At 44.1% G+C, this 19317-nt stretch overlaps 1 protein-coding gene across 1 annotated transcript; it reads right to left on the bottom strand.

The window, feature by feature from the left end:
- Nucleotides 1-201: 201 nt before the first annotated feature.
- On the bottom strand, nt 202-8004 carry LOC136578666 (perilipin-2-like). The gene is made up of 8 exons (XM_066578861.1): nt 7990-8004; nt 7282-7425; nt 4988-5183; nt 3243-3325; nt 2856-3108; nt 1512-1696; nt 846-980; nt 202-768 (listed from the first exon to the last, which is right to left on the bottom strand). The coding sequence occupies exons 1-8, from the start codon at nt 8002-8004 to the stop codon at nt 394-396; spliced, it is 1386 nt and encodes a 461-aa protein (XP_066434958.1). The 3' UTR covers nt 202-393.
- Nucleotides 8005-19317: the final 11313 nt, after the last annotated feature.

Below are 19317 nucleotides of genomic sequence, written 5' to 3'. Positions count from 1 at the left end.
CTGTTGGGTTTAGGTACTACCTATGTATCAAACCTGCTTCATGAATCAGTCTTCCCATAGGAATATTACTACACGTTCTCAATTAGAACTGCATTGAGCACAAAGTTAGTTAATATCTTGCTTTGTCACTAAGCAGTTGTATGGACACAAATCAGCAACACTGAAGAGTTGATGCAGATATTTTTTAATACAAAAGTGCACAAGAATAGGTCTACATAGTAGTTACAAATATTGATTGTCACATTTGTGAAAAGGCAATGTTACAGACATACGCTCCACTGTCATGTGTCCTGGTGCCACTTAGATGAAGGCGAGAACAAGAAGTTGGAAGTGGAATGGTGATGTGTGGTTAGGATTTGACCTTTTAGTTCAGTGTTTCTTCACCTGAAGCTTTTAATGCTCCTTGTTGGCAGAGTCTTCCCCATCTGATTCTTGCTCCTCTTGTCTACCACCCAGTTGGGGATTGAAGCCCCCTACCAGCCAGTTTAGGGGAGAGTTGTTCACCAAGAGATCCAGCACCTCCTCTAGAGACCCCTTCATGTTTGTGAGCTGCTCCTTAGTGGTGGTTAAGAGGCCAGCAGACATTTCTCTGAAGGAAGAGGCAGCATGGAAGGTCTGATAGACATCTGCAGCCATGGCACTCACATCTTGAGCTTTCTTCTGAAGGCTTTGTGGCAGACCTTGGACACTGGTCACCAGAGACACACATGTGGTTTGTAGCTGGTGACTGAGATTGCGGGCAATAGCCAGGGTGTGGGATTCCATGTGCTAGAGAGAGAAATAGACATGTGAGATTCCCAGGGCCCAGATGATGCCAGCATACACTATAGGGGGATTGGCATTACCTCAGTGCTTTCAGGGTCCCCACTAGCATCTTCTCCTGTGCTTTTACTCCACTCCAGCCACTTATTGTAGATCTTCTCCTGTGTATTCTGGATTTTCTGACTGGCATTATCCATGTTTTTCCTTGCGTATTCAACCTTGAGAGAATAAGGTAATGTTATTTTCACCATGTGTTCATAAAAGATTGTGGAAGATGCCATTACATGGACCTCATAGCTTATATATCAGTTACACTAGTGTGCATTTATTCCTTTACAATACAAGTAGTAGAAGCAGCTAGAAACCTTCTCCAGGATAGATTCCTTTAAAGAAACGTCTATTAAAGTTCTATAGGTGATATTACACCCCACCCTCCTACCCGCATACGGTGCCCTAAACATGCCATCTAGGGAGGAACCTCTTGAAACTACTGCAGCATTTCTCAATTCATGTTTCTGCATAAAAAAAAGCAAATTTACACTAGATAGTGAAGATGACAAACTTGTGAACAACTGAATATAGAGTGGAACTCTTGGTATATATTTAAGACTAGTCATTTTTGTTTGAAACGCAAGATATACCAAGTCTAATCTGCAAACCAAGCTATGTTATGGATGATTAAAGTCACCTTTGATGGATGTTTGAAGCTTAGTAAAACCAGAACAGATCCCTCAAGCAGATTTACTCACCAGGTCAACTGTGATCTGGAGGTGAGCAATGGTTTCCTGGCTTCTGCATTTGGCATCCTTGATCTGGGTCACAGCTTGTTGATAAGCACGCCTGCGGGCCTTAGTAGAAAGGGATCCCAGGCGGACATAGTAACTGGCCTTATCCTGGGACAACTCAAAGCCTTCTGGTTTAGTTGCTTCCTCAGCTAAAACAAGACATTACAGTCTATAGTGATGGAGCCCTTGAAGAATCTATATACAGATCCATGCTTTCAATATAAGTATTTGGTAATCGTGGTGGTACTTGGAGGGTATAACTGTAGTGACAGTATTAAAACCATTTAAAGAGCAGCAGTAAATTAGCTTGCAATCAAGTTTGCCAGAATAGGGGCTGTTAACCCCCTTAGTGATGGCTGTATAGTCTTTCTACATCCTGCAACAGCGGTGCCATCTCCCTCCATACAGTGCGGGCATCAGCTGTTTATTACAGCTGACACCCGTGGGCAATAGCCGTGATCGGCCGATCGTGGCCATTAACCCTTTAAATGCCGCTGTCAATTCTGACAGCGTGGGATGGCTTGATAGACTGCCTGTGAAAAAGCAGTATGACGTAATGCTGTAGCATTACGTCATACAGCAGGAGTGATCAAAGCATCGCTGGTTGTGGTCCCCCCTGGGGACTGAAAGTGTAAAAAAAGTTTATTAAAAGTAAAAAAAATTTCCATATTTGCAATTTAAAAAAATAAACCAAAAATACATGTTTAGTATCGCTGTGTCCGTAGAAGTCCGATCTATCAAAGTAATGTATTTACTGTGCACAGTGAACGTGGTCCAAAAAAAAAAAATATAAATAAAAACGCCCCGAAGTGCACTTTTTTGGTCACCCTATCTCTGAGAAAAAAAAAAATGTAATAAGGGCGATCAAAAAGTCAACTGTATGCGAAAAATGATACCAACAGAAAAGTCAGGCCATCCCGCAAAAAAAAAAAAAAAAAAAAAAAAGCCCTTATACAGTGACAGCCATGGATAAATAAAGGAACTACGATTGAAAAAGCAAAAAAGCTTTATTACTAAAGGGTTAAGGCTCTTTTTAGCTCTTTAATTGAACACCTAGCCACAGGACAGCTGTTCATCAGGGGTCTGACAGCCTCGGTGGCAGATGCCCTGCTAGTCTGATACTTATACTATAAAGGTTTTAAAACTTAAAATTGTTTGAGACATGAAGACATCATGGACAAAGGCTGGTTTGATGTGGAACTCCATGGTAACTACAACATTACACTTCTATGCAGGGAGGTATTGTACCTCCTACAATGGCAGCACCAGCATCTCCAAGTACGCTTTAGAGACTACCCTTATGCTTACCAAGCTCTTCCTCTGTCGGCGGCAGGTATTGCTCCAGGAGAGATTCAGACTTGGATAGTGCAGCGTCCACACGATTGCTCATTAGCTCCACTACATCGCTTCCCAGGACTGTGCTAATGCTGCCATTTACTACAGCCTTAGTCCTCTCCACACCATCTTGTACAGCTCCCTTAGTTTTATCCACTACTCCTGTGATCCTCTGAAGAACGGCATCCTTGGCTCCAACAACTGCTTCTGAGGCATTAGCCACCACCTGCCAGAAGAGACATTTATACCCATGAGCTCCAACCCAGCAACCCACCCCCGCTATTGTTCACACTGCACCGCTATTACAGAGGTGGTTAGTTTATGGGACATTTATAAGGTCCTTGGGATTTAATAGCTCACCTTTCCAGAAGGCTGATGCAGAATAGGCAGCTTCTCTTCCATCTTATCTAGGCCAACACAGGCCATGTTGTTAGCCAGAGCGACTGAAGAGAGAAAGATTCTTCATTATGATACCACTCAATATCATTACATAGTACAGTATGTAAATATTTGGGAATTCCTGTCTGAAGGATGTGAGATTTTTTACTATCCAAGGAACTGCTCATCTAAGCCCACATTCAGATGGAAGTGTGATTCTCAGGTGCAACTCCCATTTAACCCTTTGCAATTCAATTTTGGATTCAAGGTTTCCTAGGGGGTTCTCTCTTTCTGCCATAATTCAATAGCACCATCTGCTGGCTAGAGCCAGTACTGCGGTATGTGACATACTGGAGAGGCCCTCGACAACAGAGCAGCCAGTAACACAGAAAGAATACCCTGCCGGACATCTTCAGACATCGGAGCTGTACAGCCTTCAGTCACAATGTTGGAAAAAGTCAGACAGTGGATTGGAAAGGGTTAACAGCACCTAGACACTATGCATGTGGAAACAGTGGCTATTGCATGTTCTACTCATCTGTGACCTGGAGCATATTAGGACATTCTACGATTCCTCCCCCCCCCCCCCCCCCACCACCAATTTAATACAGACCACTGTCCATGTGAATAACTTCTAGATTAATGTGTTTATGTAGTACACAGGATATACAACCTATTGAAAAGGCTTTAACGGAAGGGCAATATCATGGCATAAGTTAAGGTGTTACAACCATTTAAGCTTTCTGTATAATAGGTTGCTTTGCCATTTCTTTACGCTTCTACAAGTGGTAACTTCCCCAGCATAAGATGAATTCTGCTTTAGCCCCACAAGGACCAGGCTGTTTTGTACCTTAAGGGCCAGACACTTTAGGGATTTTACCCATGTGGTGGTTTTATTGCCCTATATTATTTCCTTTAGCTACCAAATTTTGCTGAGTTTTTTTCCTGTGAAATATAGGTATGTTTTTTTTTTTATATCTTTTACACTGACTTTGATTTTTAGTTTCATTGGGATTAAAAAGCTAAAGTGTTTAGCATGTATAGTTTCTTTTAGCGTAAATACACGAATTTAAAAATATAAGTATGGGTTTCTCATTTTGTTTCAGAGGTTTTCAGTTACAGGGCACATAGCGACAGATGATGTCATTAGACCTTTGGGGCACATTCACATGTTTTAGATTTTTTTATTTGACATTTTTCCACTGTAGCTGAGGCATCCATAGCAGCCTCAGTTACAGTGAGAAGCATCCCCTGTAGTGACAATAGTCACTGACAGAGCTGATCAGGGACTTTTACATGCTACAGCAGAGCTGCAGGGTCATTAATCACAGTTATCACGTGACAGCCGACTCCCGTAGTAGAAGAAACACTTCCACTTTTTAGTACATATCATTCATTGATCAGTGTGTACTAAAGCAAGGAGGAGGCAGAAAGTGTTAAAACCCACTTCTATAGGTTATCAGCTGTGACCAACAGCTGACAGCCTGTCCCCCTTCTGATTGATTGCAGAAGCAGGACACTTTAATTTCAGCCGTAATGTTACATATGGCTAGGCTTGAAGCCCGGGACCAAGCACTGTGTATTTACAGTGCTTGGTCCTTAGTGGGTTAATAGTTATGAAATTTACTCCTATGCCATGGGATAATAAAAACACAAGTGTTAGGTGAGTAGGCCATCAGTGAAAGTGAAAACTTGAATGCGAGATTCTCCTTCCATAGACCACCTACTTTGAGGCTCCAGGCGCTGTAGGAGGGGCTCAGCACTGCTCATAGCTACAGAAGTGATGCTTCTCACACTTGTCTCTGCAACGTCACATACAGATTTCAGGTAGGGATGGTTGTCCTTGGTGGTCACATAGGCAGAAGACACCAGATCATAAGTGGAGCTCACCAATGGGAGGTTCACCAACCTTACCAGCACATTCTAAGGGGAAACAAGACACACTGAAATACCAGGGAAGGGTTAAGAGTCAACCAAATGACTTTTAGATAATGTGTATTACTACTAGCACACAATAATGTCCCTATGTACAAACTGTTTTGTTAAGAAAGATATGAGCCAATTAGTGTTGAACACCCCAAGCCATAAAACACTGTTGTGTTGAGCTTTGCCAACCTGAACTTTTAGCAAGTTATGACCTGAAACAGTTTTACTAGTTCAGTTCCCGCAACACTAGTCCTGAACACTGGTGTTTAACACTGTATAAGAGCCATAAGAGCCCTCCATAGTTCAAAAGGTTATGCAAGGCTTTTATGGCTAAAGACCCATTTACACAGCGATGATTGCTCAAGATTCGTTTAAACAACAGTTTGAGTGACAGTTTTGAGCGATCATCTTTGCATAACTCAGCTAATTAGCTACTTAAGAGTTAAGCAGGTGGAGTGGGATACTGCTGCAATAGCTCAGAGAACAATGCAGCTGTTTTGTATATGCAAACAGCTGCTTTGTTCTCGCAGTGTCCCGTTGAGCTGCTACCTGCAAGAAACAGCAGGAGCACTGACAGCTCCTTTGTTCTTAAAGCTTTCAGCTGGTATCCTGCTGGGAAGTCACAGTGGGATACCAACTGAAAGTGTTATCAGTGCTGCCCGCTGAAAAAGTCAGCATGCAGCACTCATAAGGCTCATCGCTTATTTCTAGCTGGCTAGAAATTAACAATGAACAGGCAGTGCACATAGGCAGAGCATTTAGACTGAATGTCTATTTCTCAAAAGATGGCTTTTGAGCAATAATTGTTGTGTCTAAATGGGCCTTTAGACAGTGTTATACCTTCTGTAGTGTGTCAAAAGAAAAAAAAGTGGCTGTACTTGCAGTTACCCACAGAATAACTTTAGCACATCTTTTTCTAGCACCATGTATGCCATAAAAACCCAGATCTGTTAAGCAGAAGCATTTCTGATTGTTTATTTTTGCAATTGGTGGGGGTCTCATAATCCAGAGCCCCACTAATCAGTATTTATGCATCAGAAGATTTAGCTACACTATAAAGCTTTTGGAGCATGTCACGATTTCTTTTTCTATTGGATTTACATATAATTTTCTCTTGGACTTGTGTCTTTGTAAGTTGGAGCCCCATTAAGATCATGCAGCTCTATGGAAGCACTATTAGAAGTCATACAAAGAACAGCACAGCTAAGCACATAAGCCCCAGTGCACTTATGTAAGAGACCCAGAACTGGATACCTACAGCAAATTCCAACCTAAGTGCCACTTAGAGAGAATAGAACGATGTGTGCAGTGGCTGAAGTTGTGGTGTGGATATATGTGACTGATGTAAATGAGTTATGTGTTTCTTTAACTGCATTTGTGATACAATTGAAAGGCCTAGGTAGTTGAGGGTCGGAGTTAAGTGTAGTTAGAGGAGGTGGACATTCCACTATTCGTGTAGAGTAATAGGTCCCCTGCCATTACAAAAAGGGAAGCAACTTAAGAAGCCTGAGAACCTGAAAACTTGAGTGAATGATGTTACTGAGTCAGGAGTGCATACCCCACAGATGGTCTATCAGATAACTGAGATTGAAGACGTTTGGAGTTCGGAGGAAAGTCTCCTAGAAAGCCTGTAGTATTTAAGGACGAGAAGTGAATGTCTGTGAAGATGTCTGCACAATTTACTACTTGAAGAATCCAAGCTGAAAAGTTGGAGTACAACAGTGCACCTCCTGTTGAGTTCTTAGAAGAGTTATTGAACTGTGGAGCAGGTATTTCACACCGTGTGAATAGCAGACTAAAAAGGTGCTGGCGTCACATGACATTCATATTATTTAATACTATGTTTATGTACTGCAAGCAGCTGGGCTAGGCCAAGCTGGCTCTAATGATGGAAGAGATTGCAGTGCCACACGCAACATTCCATCTGTTTTTCCCGTGGTCACCATCGTGGCAGGCATCCCACTCAGGTCACCGCATGTACAAATACCATGTAGCTGGGATAATGCAGAAACTCAACTCCGTAGAATGTATTCACAGGGGCTTGCAGCTACAATGGAGGCTCCTGGGATAAGGGATATCCTGGGGAGACTGATACCTTTTGGCTTCCAGTCTCACTTCCACAGCACAGAGGAATTCTGTGGACAGCACAGCAGATATTCCAAACATCCTGGCTCTCAGACTGGTTCAGGCCAAGAACTGACAGCCACTTGCTGAATCTTTGCTGACTGACCTCATACCCCTTGCAAAGACACATACCCCAAAAGCACATTCACATGACAAAATATACATTGCTAGACTTCTCACATACCAGGCAGTTAATACTTTCAGCACTGCAGAGGGGCACCACATACACACAGAAACTGCTGACAACGTGAATGAACATGACAAACACCAAAGACATTTTGAAGTGGCCTAGAGCTCTGGGTGACTACATAAGCATTAACTGTCACTGTACTTTTACACTGAGGCATAGAAGCATTTTACTACATCTACTGTGGGTTTCAGAGACACTACAAGTTTCACAGCTCACTTGAATAGGTGAGACCCACATCATAAATTGATGTGCTACAGATAAAAAAAGCTGCACTACAGGGTACTATAAGTGTAGATGGTTTTTCTGCAGCACAGTGAAGAGTTTTCTTAAACTTCATGCACTTTGCTGCTATTGTGATCCACTGCATGAGAACATACCATAAGTGTCAAAATGCTCACTGACCGGAATATAGTGACAACATATACATTGGGGTGGAGATTTTTCAGTAGCAGTCAGTAATATCCCCATTACAGAACACTCAGTACTTACCTGCTGTTCCACCATTTCTGCCATACTATTAGTAATAACCTACAAGACAATCAGCCAAGACCTAATCACTTGCCACAAGGAGCTCACCAACCAGAAGCTGGAGAAGGAAAGAATGAGTGCTCCTAGGGAGTCTGTGGACTTTTAGGCAGTTAACCACGCCCACCAGTTGATGCTCCTGGTAGTTGTGATGTCACCAGATGGGTGGAGTTAATTGGAAGGCAAAGAGCCTCCTAGAATAAGTGCACATGCATATTGGCGTATGTGTCCTAACTATTTTACATGTATGTAAAACATGCGGTACACAGCAAATACTGATCTACATATTCTGCTAATTTTGATTTGGAATTGGCAGAAGAATTCTGCTATTTTCAGTTGCACACCAAAGTCTGCACATTAGCAATGCAAATTTTGGTGCTGAATATCCCTCAGGAGGGCAGATTCCACAAGACTGAGGCGGAATATTCCATTTTGTGTGAAAGGTCCCTAGAGGGAATTTATCATCACAGGAATTTAAAGCAACAGTTTAAGGGCTTATTCAGCCGACCATATATCGGCTGGGTATTCACGCCGGACAATATACAGCATCCCTCTCGGCAGGGGGAGGAGGCTGGAAGAGCCGGGAGCAGTACACTGAGCTCCCGCCCCCTCTCCACCACCTCTCCGCCCCATCTCCACCCCCTATCCGCCCCTCAGCACTATTTGCAATGGAAGGGGCAGTATGGGGGCAGAGCTAAGTCTCGGAACTTAGCTCTGCCCCCACCCCACCTCCTCTCATTGCAAATAGTGCCAAGGGGCGGAGAGGGGGTAGAGATGGGGCGGAGAGGTGGTGGGAGGGGGCGGGAGCTCAGTGTACTGCTCCCGGCTCTTCCAGCCTCCTCCCCCTGCAAAGAGGGATGTCGTATATCGGCTGGCGTGAATACCCGGCCGATATATGGTCGTCTGAAGAAGCCCTAAAATACACCAAATATATCAAAAGTCACATGGTGTGGATAAGGCTACATACACACGGCCAAACAGGATATTGGACTGTGAAAGTTGGATACATAGATGCAAGCCATTTTTGGGTCAAAAATGCCTCCCATCACCACAGTACAGTTGTGATCCTTTGGTGTGGCTTTCAGCCATGTTGGAGGATCAGCAAGAGTTTACCATTGCTTCCCAAAATCACTCATGTATATCAGTGTTCCCCAACTCCAGTCCTCAGGGACCCCCTACAGGTCATGTTTTGAGGATTTCCTCAGTATTGCACAGGTGATGTAATTATTGTAGGTGCCTCACACATTACCACAGGTGTTCCTACTATAGGATATCCTGAAAACATGACCTGTTGGAGGTCCCTGAGCACTGGAGTTGGGAATCACTGATGTATATGACTCAATTAAAAAGAATGGGGTTCATATCTGTGCAAGATTTGTACGTCTTGCAACACACAGATGTTGCATGATTTTCACAGCCATGTGAAAGCAACCTAAGGTTGCATTCCCACGAACATATATCGGCTCGGTTTTCACGGGGAGAGGCGGGACGGGGGCGGGGCTAAGTTCCGAGAATTAGCCTTGCCCCTGTTCCGCCTCTCCACATTGCAAATAGTGCAGAGGGGCGGAGAGGAGGCAGAGAGGGGGTGGGAGCTCAGTTCCTGCTCCTGGCTCTTCCATCCTCCCCCCCCCCCTGCACATGAGGATGACGTATATCGGCTCGGCGCAAAAACGCGCCGTTTATGCGCCCAATCGTATAAACGTGACCATCTGAGGCATTGCTATCCAATGTATTCGTTCGCACGAGCGATTTTACCGCGCGTAAGAACGGCAACCCGAAAAAAAAAGGAACATATGCGACCGAAATACGTGCCAACGCATATTCGATGGCCGAAAAGATAGTTTGCAAAGTAGGAACAAATGATAATACGCTTTCTAGCTCTGGTCATGATCGTCGAAAAACGTTCTTTCCGGCGATTAAACACTGCGCACGTGCGAACGTAAATACGCCTACGCTCGTGTGACCGTGCCCTGAGGTTGGATTCAGACGAACGTATATCGGCTCGGTTTTGACGCCGAGCCGATATACGTTGTCCTCATGTGCAGGGGGGGAGGCTGGAAGAGCCCAGGAGCAGAAACTGAGCTCCCGCCCCCTCTCTGCCTCCTCTCCACCCCTCTGCACTATTTGCAATGGGGAGAGGCGGAAAGGGGGCGGGGCTAATTCCCGGAACTTAGCCCCGCCCCTGTTCCGCCTCCTCTCATTGCAAATAGTGCAGAGGGGCGGAGAGGAGGCAGAGAGGGGGCGGGAGCTCAGTTCCTGCTCCTGGGCTCTTCCAGCCTCCCCCCCCTGCACATGAGGACAACGTATATCGGCTCGGCGTGAAAACCAAGCCGATATACGTTCGTGTGAATGCACCCTGAGGGTGCATTCAGACGACCATATATCGGCTGGGTTTTCACGCCCAGCCGATATACGGCGTCTCTCTGCAGGGGGAGGAGGCTGGAAGAGCCGGGAGCAGTGCTCTGAGCTCCCGCCCCATCTCTGCCTCCTCTCCACCCCCCTGCACTATTTTCAATGAGGAGAGGCAGGGCTAATGCCTGGAACTTAGCCCCGCCCCTGTTCCACCTCCTCTCATTGCAAATAGTGCAGAGGGGCGGAGAGGAGGCAGAGAGGGGGCGGGAGCTCAGAGCACTTCTCCCGTCTCTTCCAGCCTCCTCCCCCTGCAGAGGGAGACGCTGTATATCGGCTGGGCGTGAAAACCCAGCCGATATACGGTCATCTGAATGCACCCTCAGTACTATGTAGCCCTAACTTCATCTTTCCTGTTATGTTCAGAGTCCTATAATCCTGGGAGGTTCCGCCCCTCCTGTGACATCACACCTACCAGTGGCATTACCCAGTGGGTGTGGCTAGCCAGATATAAGTTTGCGGACTCCACAGGAGCCACCATTCCTTACTTCTGCTGGAGCTCCTGGGCATCATGAATGGGGAGGTATGTGGTTGGTGCAGGGTAGTCTGGTTTTTGCTTCTTGTGGCACATTGAGGTATGGGGTGGCTAATAATGGGTTATCGGATCTTGTCTGACTGTCTTCCTCCTTGCAGGTGATTCAAGGTAATCTGGCTGAGATGGAGCAGCAGGTAAGTACTGAGTGTTCTGTAATGGGGATATTATTGACTGCTGGTGATGGATTCCCATCCTGTTCTATATAATGGGGGAGCTGAGCACATATACCAGGCAGAAGCTTCTTCAGCTGCTGAGAAACCTCCATGTGAGGAAATGCAACTTCCTGTTATCTGACTGATTCTTGTGAGACTCTGTCTCTGGGGGGGCTATGTGAATAAGTGCCCCCATAATGAGTGCTGCCCCTACAAGGCTATAATCACACAGGGCAGGCTTTCTCTCCATGTGGAAAGTCTGCAGCATTTACAGTTTCATCAAACTGGATGAGATTTACAAGATCTTGTTGGCATGTTGTAGAGAATCTGCCCAGAACTTGTGGGAATTGTCTGGGGTTTTGGCTCTGCAGCGTATCAACTGTAGCAGCAGATTTGGGGTGCAGATTCTACCTCTTCACATGAGGGGGGAATATCATATCAATATTTGCCTCAAATGGTGGGACTGTTGTGGGATCTGCGCTGCAGAATGTCTGCTACAGGCAAAGCCTTAACCTCCTGGGGTAGAGCTCCCCATCCGGTTGTATAATCTGCCTTGTATTACACTGCACAGCGCACTAGTTTCTGGAATCGGACCACTAAACGCATGCAAGTCTGAGGCTGTGGAATTCCTCTAACTCTTTTGATGCTAAATTATTGGCAGCTTTTTATCCACTTTCAACTCTACATAACTTGTTGCTGTTCATGGTATATCCTGTGGCTAATTCTGTGAGAAAAGCAACTATCATTTGATGTATGGAAAAGCTTAGAAAACCAACTCCTGAAGGAGTTAAAGGGGTATTCTGGGCATATAGTGATTGCTGCAGGCCTGGTGCTCAGCTCTGCCATTCACACACTGGCTTGTATTCAGGTTTCTCAGAAAACTCATCTGCATGGTTATTCCACTGTATAAGATAGAACTACATTCTTGTAATGTCTGATAAGATCTGGTTAATGCTCTTAACCCTTCCCTGTACTTCAGTTTGTCTTGTTCCCCCTCAGAATGTGCTGGTAAGGTTGGTGAACCTCCCATTGGTGAGCTCCACTTATGATCTGGTGTCTTCTGCCTATGTGACCACCAAAGACAACCATCCCTACCTGAAATCTGTATGTGACGTCGCAGAGACAAGTGTGAGAAGCATCACTTCTGTGGCTATGAGCAGCGCTGAGCCCCTCCTACAGCGCCTGGAGCCTCAAAGTAGGTGATCTACAGAAGGAGAATCTCGCGTTCCTAGACTTTCTTTACTTCTCTGCCTTTGGATTACTTCATATTTAGAAATACAGGTTTTCTTTAATTTACATACAAAGGGGATTTTCAGTGACACTTCTCTAAGAATTAGGAGTGATGCGGAAAGTGTATGGGAAGCTTAAAAAGAAACTGCTGTACCTTCCAGACTTCTGCCATGATATTGGGGCTTTGCATTAGACATGGTGCTTGTTCCCTTCTTACTCAGTAGCTAAAGGGTCATGTCCTACAACAGTCCCAGCATTATTCCCCAAGACTACTTCTGACTTGTAGTCCATCAGTACATGGTTTTATCCTTTAAACTGATGCGCTTTCTCTCCTTAGTTGCTCTGGCTAACAACATGGCCTGTGTTGGCCTAGATAAGATAGAAAAGAAGCTGCCTATTCTCCATCAGCCTTCTGGAAAGGTGAGCTATTAAATCCCAGGGACCCTATAAATGTCCCATAAACTAACCTCCTCTGTAATAGCGGTGCAGTGTGAACCATAGTGGGGTGGGTTGCTGGGTTGGAGCTCATGGGTATAAATGTCTCCTCTGGCAGGTGGTGGCTAATGCCTCAGAAGCAGTTGTTGGGGCCAAGGATGCCGTTCTTCAGAGGATCACAGGAGTAGTGGATAAAACCAAAGGAGCTGTCCAGGATGGTGTGGAGAGGACTAAGGCTGTAGTAAATGGCAGCATTAGCACAGTCCTGGGAAGCGGTGTAGTGGAGATGATGAGCGATCGTGTGGACGCTGCATTATCCAAGTCTGAATCTCTCCTGGAGCAATACCTGCCGCCGACAGATGAAGAGTTGGGTAAGAGAAACAGCGCCGTGGGAAGAACTTGAGCTCTATTGTATGCGGAGACCACACTTCATAGTACAAGGGAAATACTGATGGTTGTATTGCAAGGGGTGCAACGCCTTGTGTTGGAGCTAAATGTGGAATTCTCCCTAGTGCCACATCACCTTAGCCCAGGAGGTCGTCTAGTCCAGGCTTCCTATTTGGGGTTCATAAGAGAAATTCATTGTTGTGAACATCTTTTTTCCAAATTTTTTTTTACTGACTTCCTTTGAGACATACATGTATATAACATATACAATATCAAAGTTACCGTATATACCGGCGTATAAGACGACTTTTGAACCCCGAAAAATCTGCTCTGCAGTCGGGGGTCGTCTTATGCGCCGGTAATACAAAAAAAAGTGTAAAAAAAAAAAAATCAGTACTCACCTCCCCTGGCGTTCTGTCGCGCTCCGGCAGGATGTCGCTCGCTCCTCGTCCCCGGCGCAGCATTGCTTTCTGAATGCGGGGCTTGAAATCCCCGCTTCCAGAAAGCTAATACACACGCCGTCAGCCGGTACAGCTATTCAATGACAGCATTGAATGGCTGTGATTGGCTAAAACACACGTGGCTTCAGCCAATCACACTATTCAATGACATTATTGAATGGCTGTGATTGGCTGAAGGCGCACGTGTGTTAGCAATCACACCCATTCAATGATGTCATTGAATAGTGTGATTGGCTGAAGCCACGTGTGTTTTAGCCAATCACAGCCATTCAATGATGTCATTGAATGGATGTAACTGGCTGACGGCGTGTGTATTAGCTTTCTGGAGGCGGATTTCAAGCCCCGCATTCAGAAAGCAATGCTGCGCCGGGGACGAGGAGCGAGCGACATCCTGCCGGAGCGTGACAGAACGCCGGGGGAGGTGAGTACTGATTTTTTTTTTTTTTTTTTTTCTCCACTGTAATACCGGCGTATAAGGTGAAAGTTGGGGGGTCGTCTTATACGCCGGTATATACGGTAATAATTGAGGCAAGAGCAAGCACATCATACAATAGTCGTGACCATATGTATATTACCTTAAATCAAAGCAAACATTTTTAAAGGAATGTATATGAAATGTCACTAACAGTATCTAGTGCTTAATCTTCATATTTGTGATCATATGCATCAATGTTTTTGGTAACACTTAAACTACATCAAACTGATAACATGTACTGTCGCCATGGTTTCCACATGTTATTAGCCTTAGCATATATTTTTTCATATTTCTAATCTGCTAAGGTATCTAATAGATCCTCTGTGGCTGGAAGATATTCAGTTTTCCTTGGTCTAGAAATTATAAGTTTGGCTGACTGCAAATAATGGCATATCCACTTCTGGTGGGATCTGGGAATATGTTCACAGGTCAACAACAAAAGTGCAAGCTGGGGGCTGCTTTTCAGATATGCCTGTTATCTTTGGGATAAGGGCCAAACGCCTCTCTCCAAAAATTCTGGACCTTTGGGCTCTTCCAGATAATGTGATGCAATGTACCTTCTTGACCACATTTTCTCCAGCACTCCATACTCTGGAGGGAGAAACTTCTAGCTAGCTTAGCAGGGTTATAATGCCATCGTGTTAGTGTTTTGTAATTGGTCTGCAATATGCTTGCTGATAAAGTAGCTTTATTCCACTCAAAAGCCTTCAACCATTGAGACTGAGAGATCTCCTGCCTTAGGTCTGTTTCCAAATCTATTAGGTGAACTCTTTGAAGCACCCATATTCCTTGATGGAACACTATAAAATTCTCTCATCCCAAACTTCTGGGAAATGTCACACGTGGTAAAAAGAGAAGGTAGACCCTCTGGGAAGCCAAGAGACCATATCATCCACCCCCTCCCCCACCCTTTTTAATAAAGGATTGAATTTGAAGGTATGAAAAAATCATTAGTCTCCAACCCAAATCTTTCTCGAAGGGCATAAAATGAGAACCTCTCATCTCTCCAGGACATCTGAAATGAGTTTAATCCCCTGCATCCCCATCTGCTAATGTTCAAATCTTGTATAAAAAAAAATGTAAATCTCCAAGGGGAGTTCAAGTGTTAGCTTTTTTTTGGAGAATTTTTAAATTTGCATATGTAGGAGTTCCATACTTGTAGCATAGGTGGAGACATGTCATGGATATTTAGTAAAGGTGGAATCTCCAGGTACAGAGTTCCTATCATGTGTGCCACCAGCAGGGATTTAAAAAAAAAATTTTTTCAATTGGCTTTTCCATAAGGCCCCATGTCGGAACCTCAGATGTCCGCATCCAAGCCATAGATTGGTTAAGGATAGTTGCTTGATGATATGAATGTAAATTAGGTACTCCCATCCCGCCTTGTTTATGATCTTGATATAGAATCTGGGCAGCTACACTAGACCTCCCACCACTCCAAATATCAAGAGTTGTGATTGTAACCTTGCAATAGTTGCTTGTGAAATTGGGTGAACCAGCATGTGGGAAAAATATAAAACTTTGGGCAGTAGTAGCATCTTTTATAGTATGATTTCTCCAAGCATTCCAACTCTTTTTGGAAAGTAAGATAAAGAGGGCCCTAATTTATTAACACAATACTGGATAGTGGATAACATAATTTTATTCCCAAGTGTGAAATTTCAGACTGCCATTGGAAGGGGAACTCTCTGGAGGTCTAATTTGACTTGTTTGTCCACATTGATGCCCAGTATCTGACTTGTCTACATTTTAACTTATAGTAGGACACCTTGCTAAACATATCTACACACTCTGATATTTTTCTTAGGGAGTTTAATGGAGCCATCAAGAATAAAAGGACATCAGCAAAAAGCCCTATCTTATGTTGCATGTGACCCAGAGGTACTCCTCTGATTTCAGGAGTGGTTCTTACTAATTTTGCTAGAGGCTCCATAGTCATAATGAACAGTAGGGGAGAGGGAGAGCAACCCTGCTGAGTTTCGTTTGTTGTATTAAACAAGGAGGATAGGGTTCCATCTACTAAGACTTCTGCCAATGGTGAGAAGTAAAAGGCTCAAACAGCCTGTAGAAACTTACCTCCCAATCCAAACTTTTTAGAGTTGCAAAGGCAAACTCCCAGTGAAGTCTATAGAACATCTTCTCTGCATCCAGGGCAAGGAGGAGAGAAGGTGCCTGACTTGGCTCCGCCCCCTCCCATTGCAAATGTTATGTGTTCAGGGGAGCCATTTTGCAGAGTTAACCTGTCCAAAATTTGCTAAAAGATTTCCACAAATCTTTATGGCATGCGCAAAAAAGGAGGGGGGGGGGGGGGGGGAAAGCTGGTCATTGCTTCAGGAGAATGAAGGGAGAATCTTTAGACCCTTAGCGTTTTGCCATAATATCAACTGACATAGTACATACAAAATTATATGTTTAAAACCGAAGTTGGTAGTTTGGCGACAAAGTTGTTGAACTAAACACATAACAAACATTAGATACTCAGCAGCTTGTCTTTCTCTGCGATCTGAGTTGTTGGACAATGCTGTTCCTTGTAGCTGTAGAGCAAAAACAAAGGAGCAAGGAACAAAAAAAAATTTAACAGGTAGCAGAGCAGATTTTAACACCTGCATATTATTGAAGGGGAGAGTTTGCCTGAACTTCCTCAGCCTTTTTTCGTTGGTATGAAGGAAAACCAGCAGCAATTAAACTGGGTCTGCAGTGGTTAATCTGTAAAGCAATAGTTTAACAGTCAGGAGAAGCACAAGATGCTAGGCTCTGCATCTTTTTATGTTGCAGTGGATTTGTGGCCAGTTGCTTATCTATCATCTGGATTCCCCATTTCACTAGCAGGGATTCTCCTTTTGGTGATGCTATTACATGCAGAACATTATCTTTGTGAATTAATATTTTTGTTGGAAAACACCATCTGTATGGGATATTAACCGCTCTAAATGTTGTAGTGATTTGAGCAAAGGTCTTTCTGCTTTGGCCTGTGAATGCAGAGAGGTCTGCATAGAGATGGATATGGAGTATGGGCTCAGTAAGGTGTTTGATTTTCTTGCCACATACATAAGTGCCTCTTTAACATGGAAAAAGTGCACTCGCTATTATATCTCGTGGAGTTGCTTCTCATAAAATTTTTGGTTTAGGCAGTCTGTGCCCTGTCAATTATACACTCTTGTTTAGAGGTGTTTGGCAGAAGAGTCGCCTTGAATTGGGAGTTTTTTTTTTTTGTTTTTTTAAAGCTCAGATCGGCCAATATTTTAAGGAACACCTCTGTTTAATCTACCATTTCTGTCCTCCAACACTATATGAACTATATAGTGATGGAGCCCTTGAAGAATCTATAGACACAACTGTAATATCGCCTTATTTCAGCTAAGGAAGTTTCTAAACTAGAAGGCTGAGTTGTCCCAAGATAAGGCCAGCTACTATGTCCGCCTGGGATCGCTCTCTACCAAGGCCCGCAGACGAGCTTATCAACAAGCTGTGACCCAGATCAAGGATGCCAAATGCAGAAGCCAGGAAGCCATTGCTCAGCTCCAGATCACAGTTGACCTGGTGAGTAAATCTGCTTGAGCGATCCATTATGGCTTTACTAAGCTACAAGCATCTTATTCTAACCTGCAATGTAAATTACTAGTCTGAGATATTGGTCTGGTAAAGTTCTTCCCAAGCTACAAATTTCTCTTGTGGAGGAGAAAAATGCTTTTGCAGAAGCTTTAGTTGTGCTGGTATAAAATAAGTTGTAGAGTAAACTTTGTTTAAGAGTCCTAAATAAACCCTAGAGTTCCATTCTTGTCAAGACTTGCTCTTTCATAGGTTTGTTTCCTTTAGTCTGTTACCAAAAAATGCCATGTTACATAGGGCATCCATTAACTGTGTGCAGTGGTCTCAACAGGCACCATAAATTGCATGTTCAGGTTACCATATAGTAGGTGTAATAGTTAACTTAACCGCTTCCTCCTAATCATATGGAGGGATAAACGCATAGTAGTGTAACTGATACAATCAACACCTTAACCTCATATTGTTTATGTATCTTTCACAATCTCTTCCATGAACACATGGTGAATATAGCATTACCCTATTCTCTCAAGGTTGAATATGCAAGAAAGAACATGGATGGTGCCAGTCAGAAAATCCAGACTGCTCAGGAGAAGATCTACAATAAGTGGCTGGAGTGGAGTAAAGGCACAGGACAAGATGCTAGTGGGGACCCTGAAGGCACTAAGGTAATGCCAATCCCTTAGTGTAGGCTGGCACAATCTGTGCCCTGGGAATCTCACATGTCTATTTTTCTCTAGCACATGGAATCCCATACTCTGGCTATTGCCCGCAATCTCAGTCACTGGCTACAAACCACATGCCTGTCTCTGGTGACCAGTGTCCAAGGTCTGCCACAAACCCTTCAGAAGAAAGCTCAAGATGTGAGCGCCATGGCTACAGATGTCTATCAGACCTTCCATGCTGCCTCTTCCTTCAGAGAAATGTCTGCTGGCCTCTTAACCACTACTAAGGAGCAGCTCACAAACATGAAGGGGTCTCTGGAGGAGGTGCTGGATCTCTTGGTGAACAGCTCTCCCCTAAACTGGCTGGTAGGGGGCTTCAACCCCCAACTGGGTGGTAGACAAGAGGAGCGAGAATCTGTTGGAGGCTCTTCCAAGAAGGAGCAATAAAAGCTTCAGGTGAAAAAATGCTGTAATTAAATGGACAAATTGCAACTGCACATTACTATTCCACTTCCAACTCCTTGTTCTCCACCTACATCTGAGGGCCAGTATTGGCAGCACCAGGACACAACAGCAGGGGGATTTGTCTGTAAGATTAGTCTTTCTTACTCTTAGGTGTTTTGCTTTTCTACAGAACTATCCAAATGTAACTACATTGATATGTAACCACTATGTTCACTCACAATTTACATGCACTTTTGCATTAATAAAATGCCTACATTGACTTTCCTTTATTAATGACTTGTGTACATAATCATAATGTATTGAGGATTTGTCTTCCTATGGGAGTGTTTTTACAAAGGCTAAGTCAAAGCCAGATGAGACCAGGGTTACAATAGGTAATACCTGACCTAGTAGCTTTGGAGGCTCATGACTTTAAATGTTTGGCTACTAGTGGGAAAGGAAGGGGGTATAGTGCCAACTTCTCCCACAACTCCTTCAGGTAATTTGTTTGTTCCCTATTATAAAGTACACTAGTTGCCCCATGCAGTAGTTC

This window comes from Eleutherodactylus coqui, chromosome 9 (genome assembly GCF_035609145.1).
Source record: "Eleutherodactylus coqui strain aEleCoq1 chromosome 9, aEleCoq1.hap1, whole genome shotgun sequence".
Lineage (NCBI taxonomy): Eukaryota > Metazoa > Chordata > Amphibia > Anura > Eleutherodactylidae > Eleutherodactylus > Eleutherodactylus coqui.
Note: the sequence above shows the minus strand (reverse complement) of the source record. Positions and strands in the feature narration are given on the sequence as shown.

Bases quoted from the DNA above. Each gene is read 5' to 3' on its own strand.
- LOC136578666 (XM_066578861.1), bottom strand. The intron at 3,109-3,242 runs GTGAGCTATTAA...CTCTTCTGGCAG, and splicing joins TGCATCAGCCTTCTGGAAAG to GTGGTGGCTAATGCCTCAGA. The intron at 981-1,511 runs GTGAGTAAATCT...TATTCTCTCAAG, and splicing joins TCCAGATCACAGTTGACCTG to GTTGAATACGCAAGGAAAAA.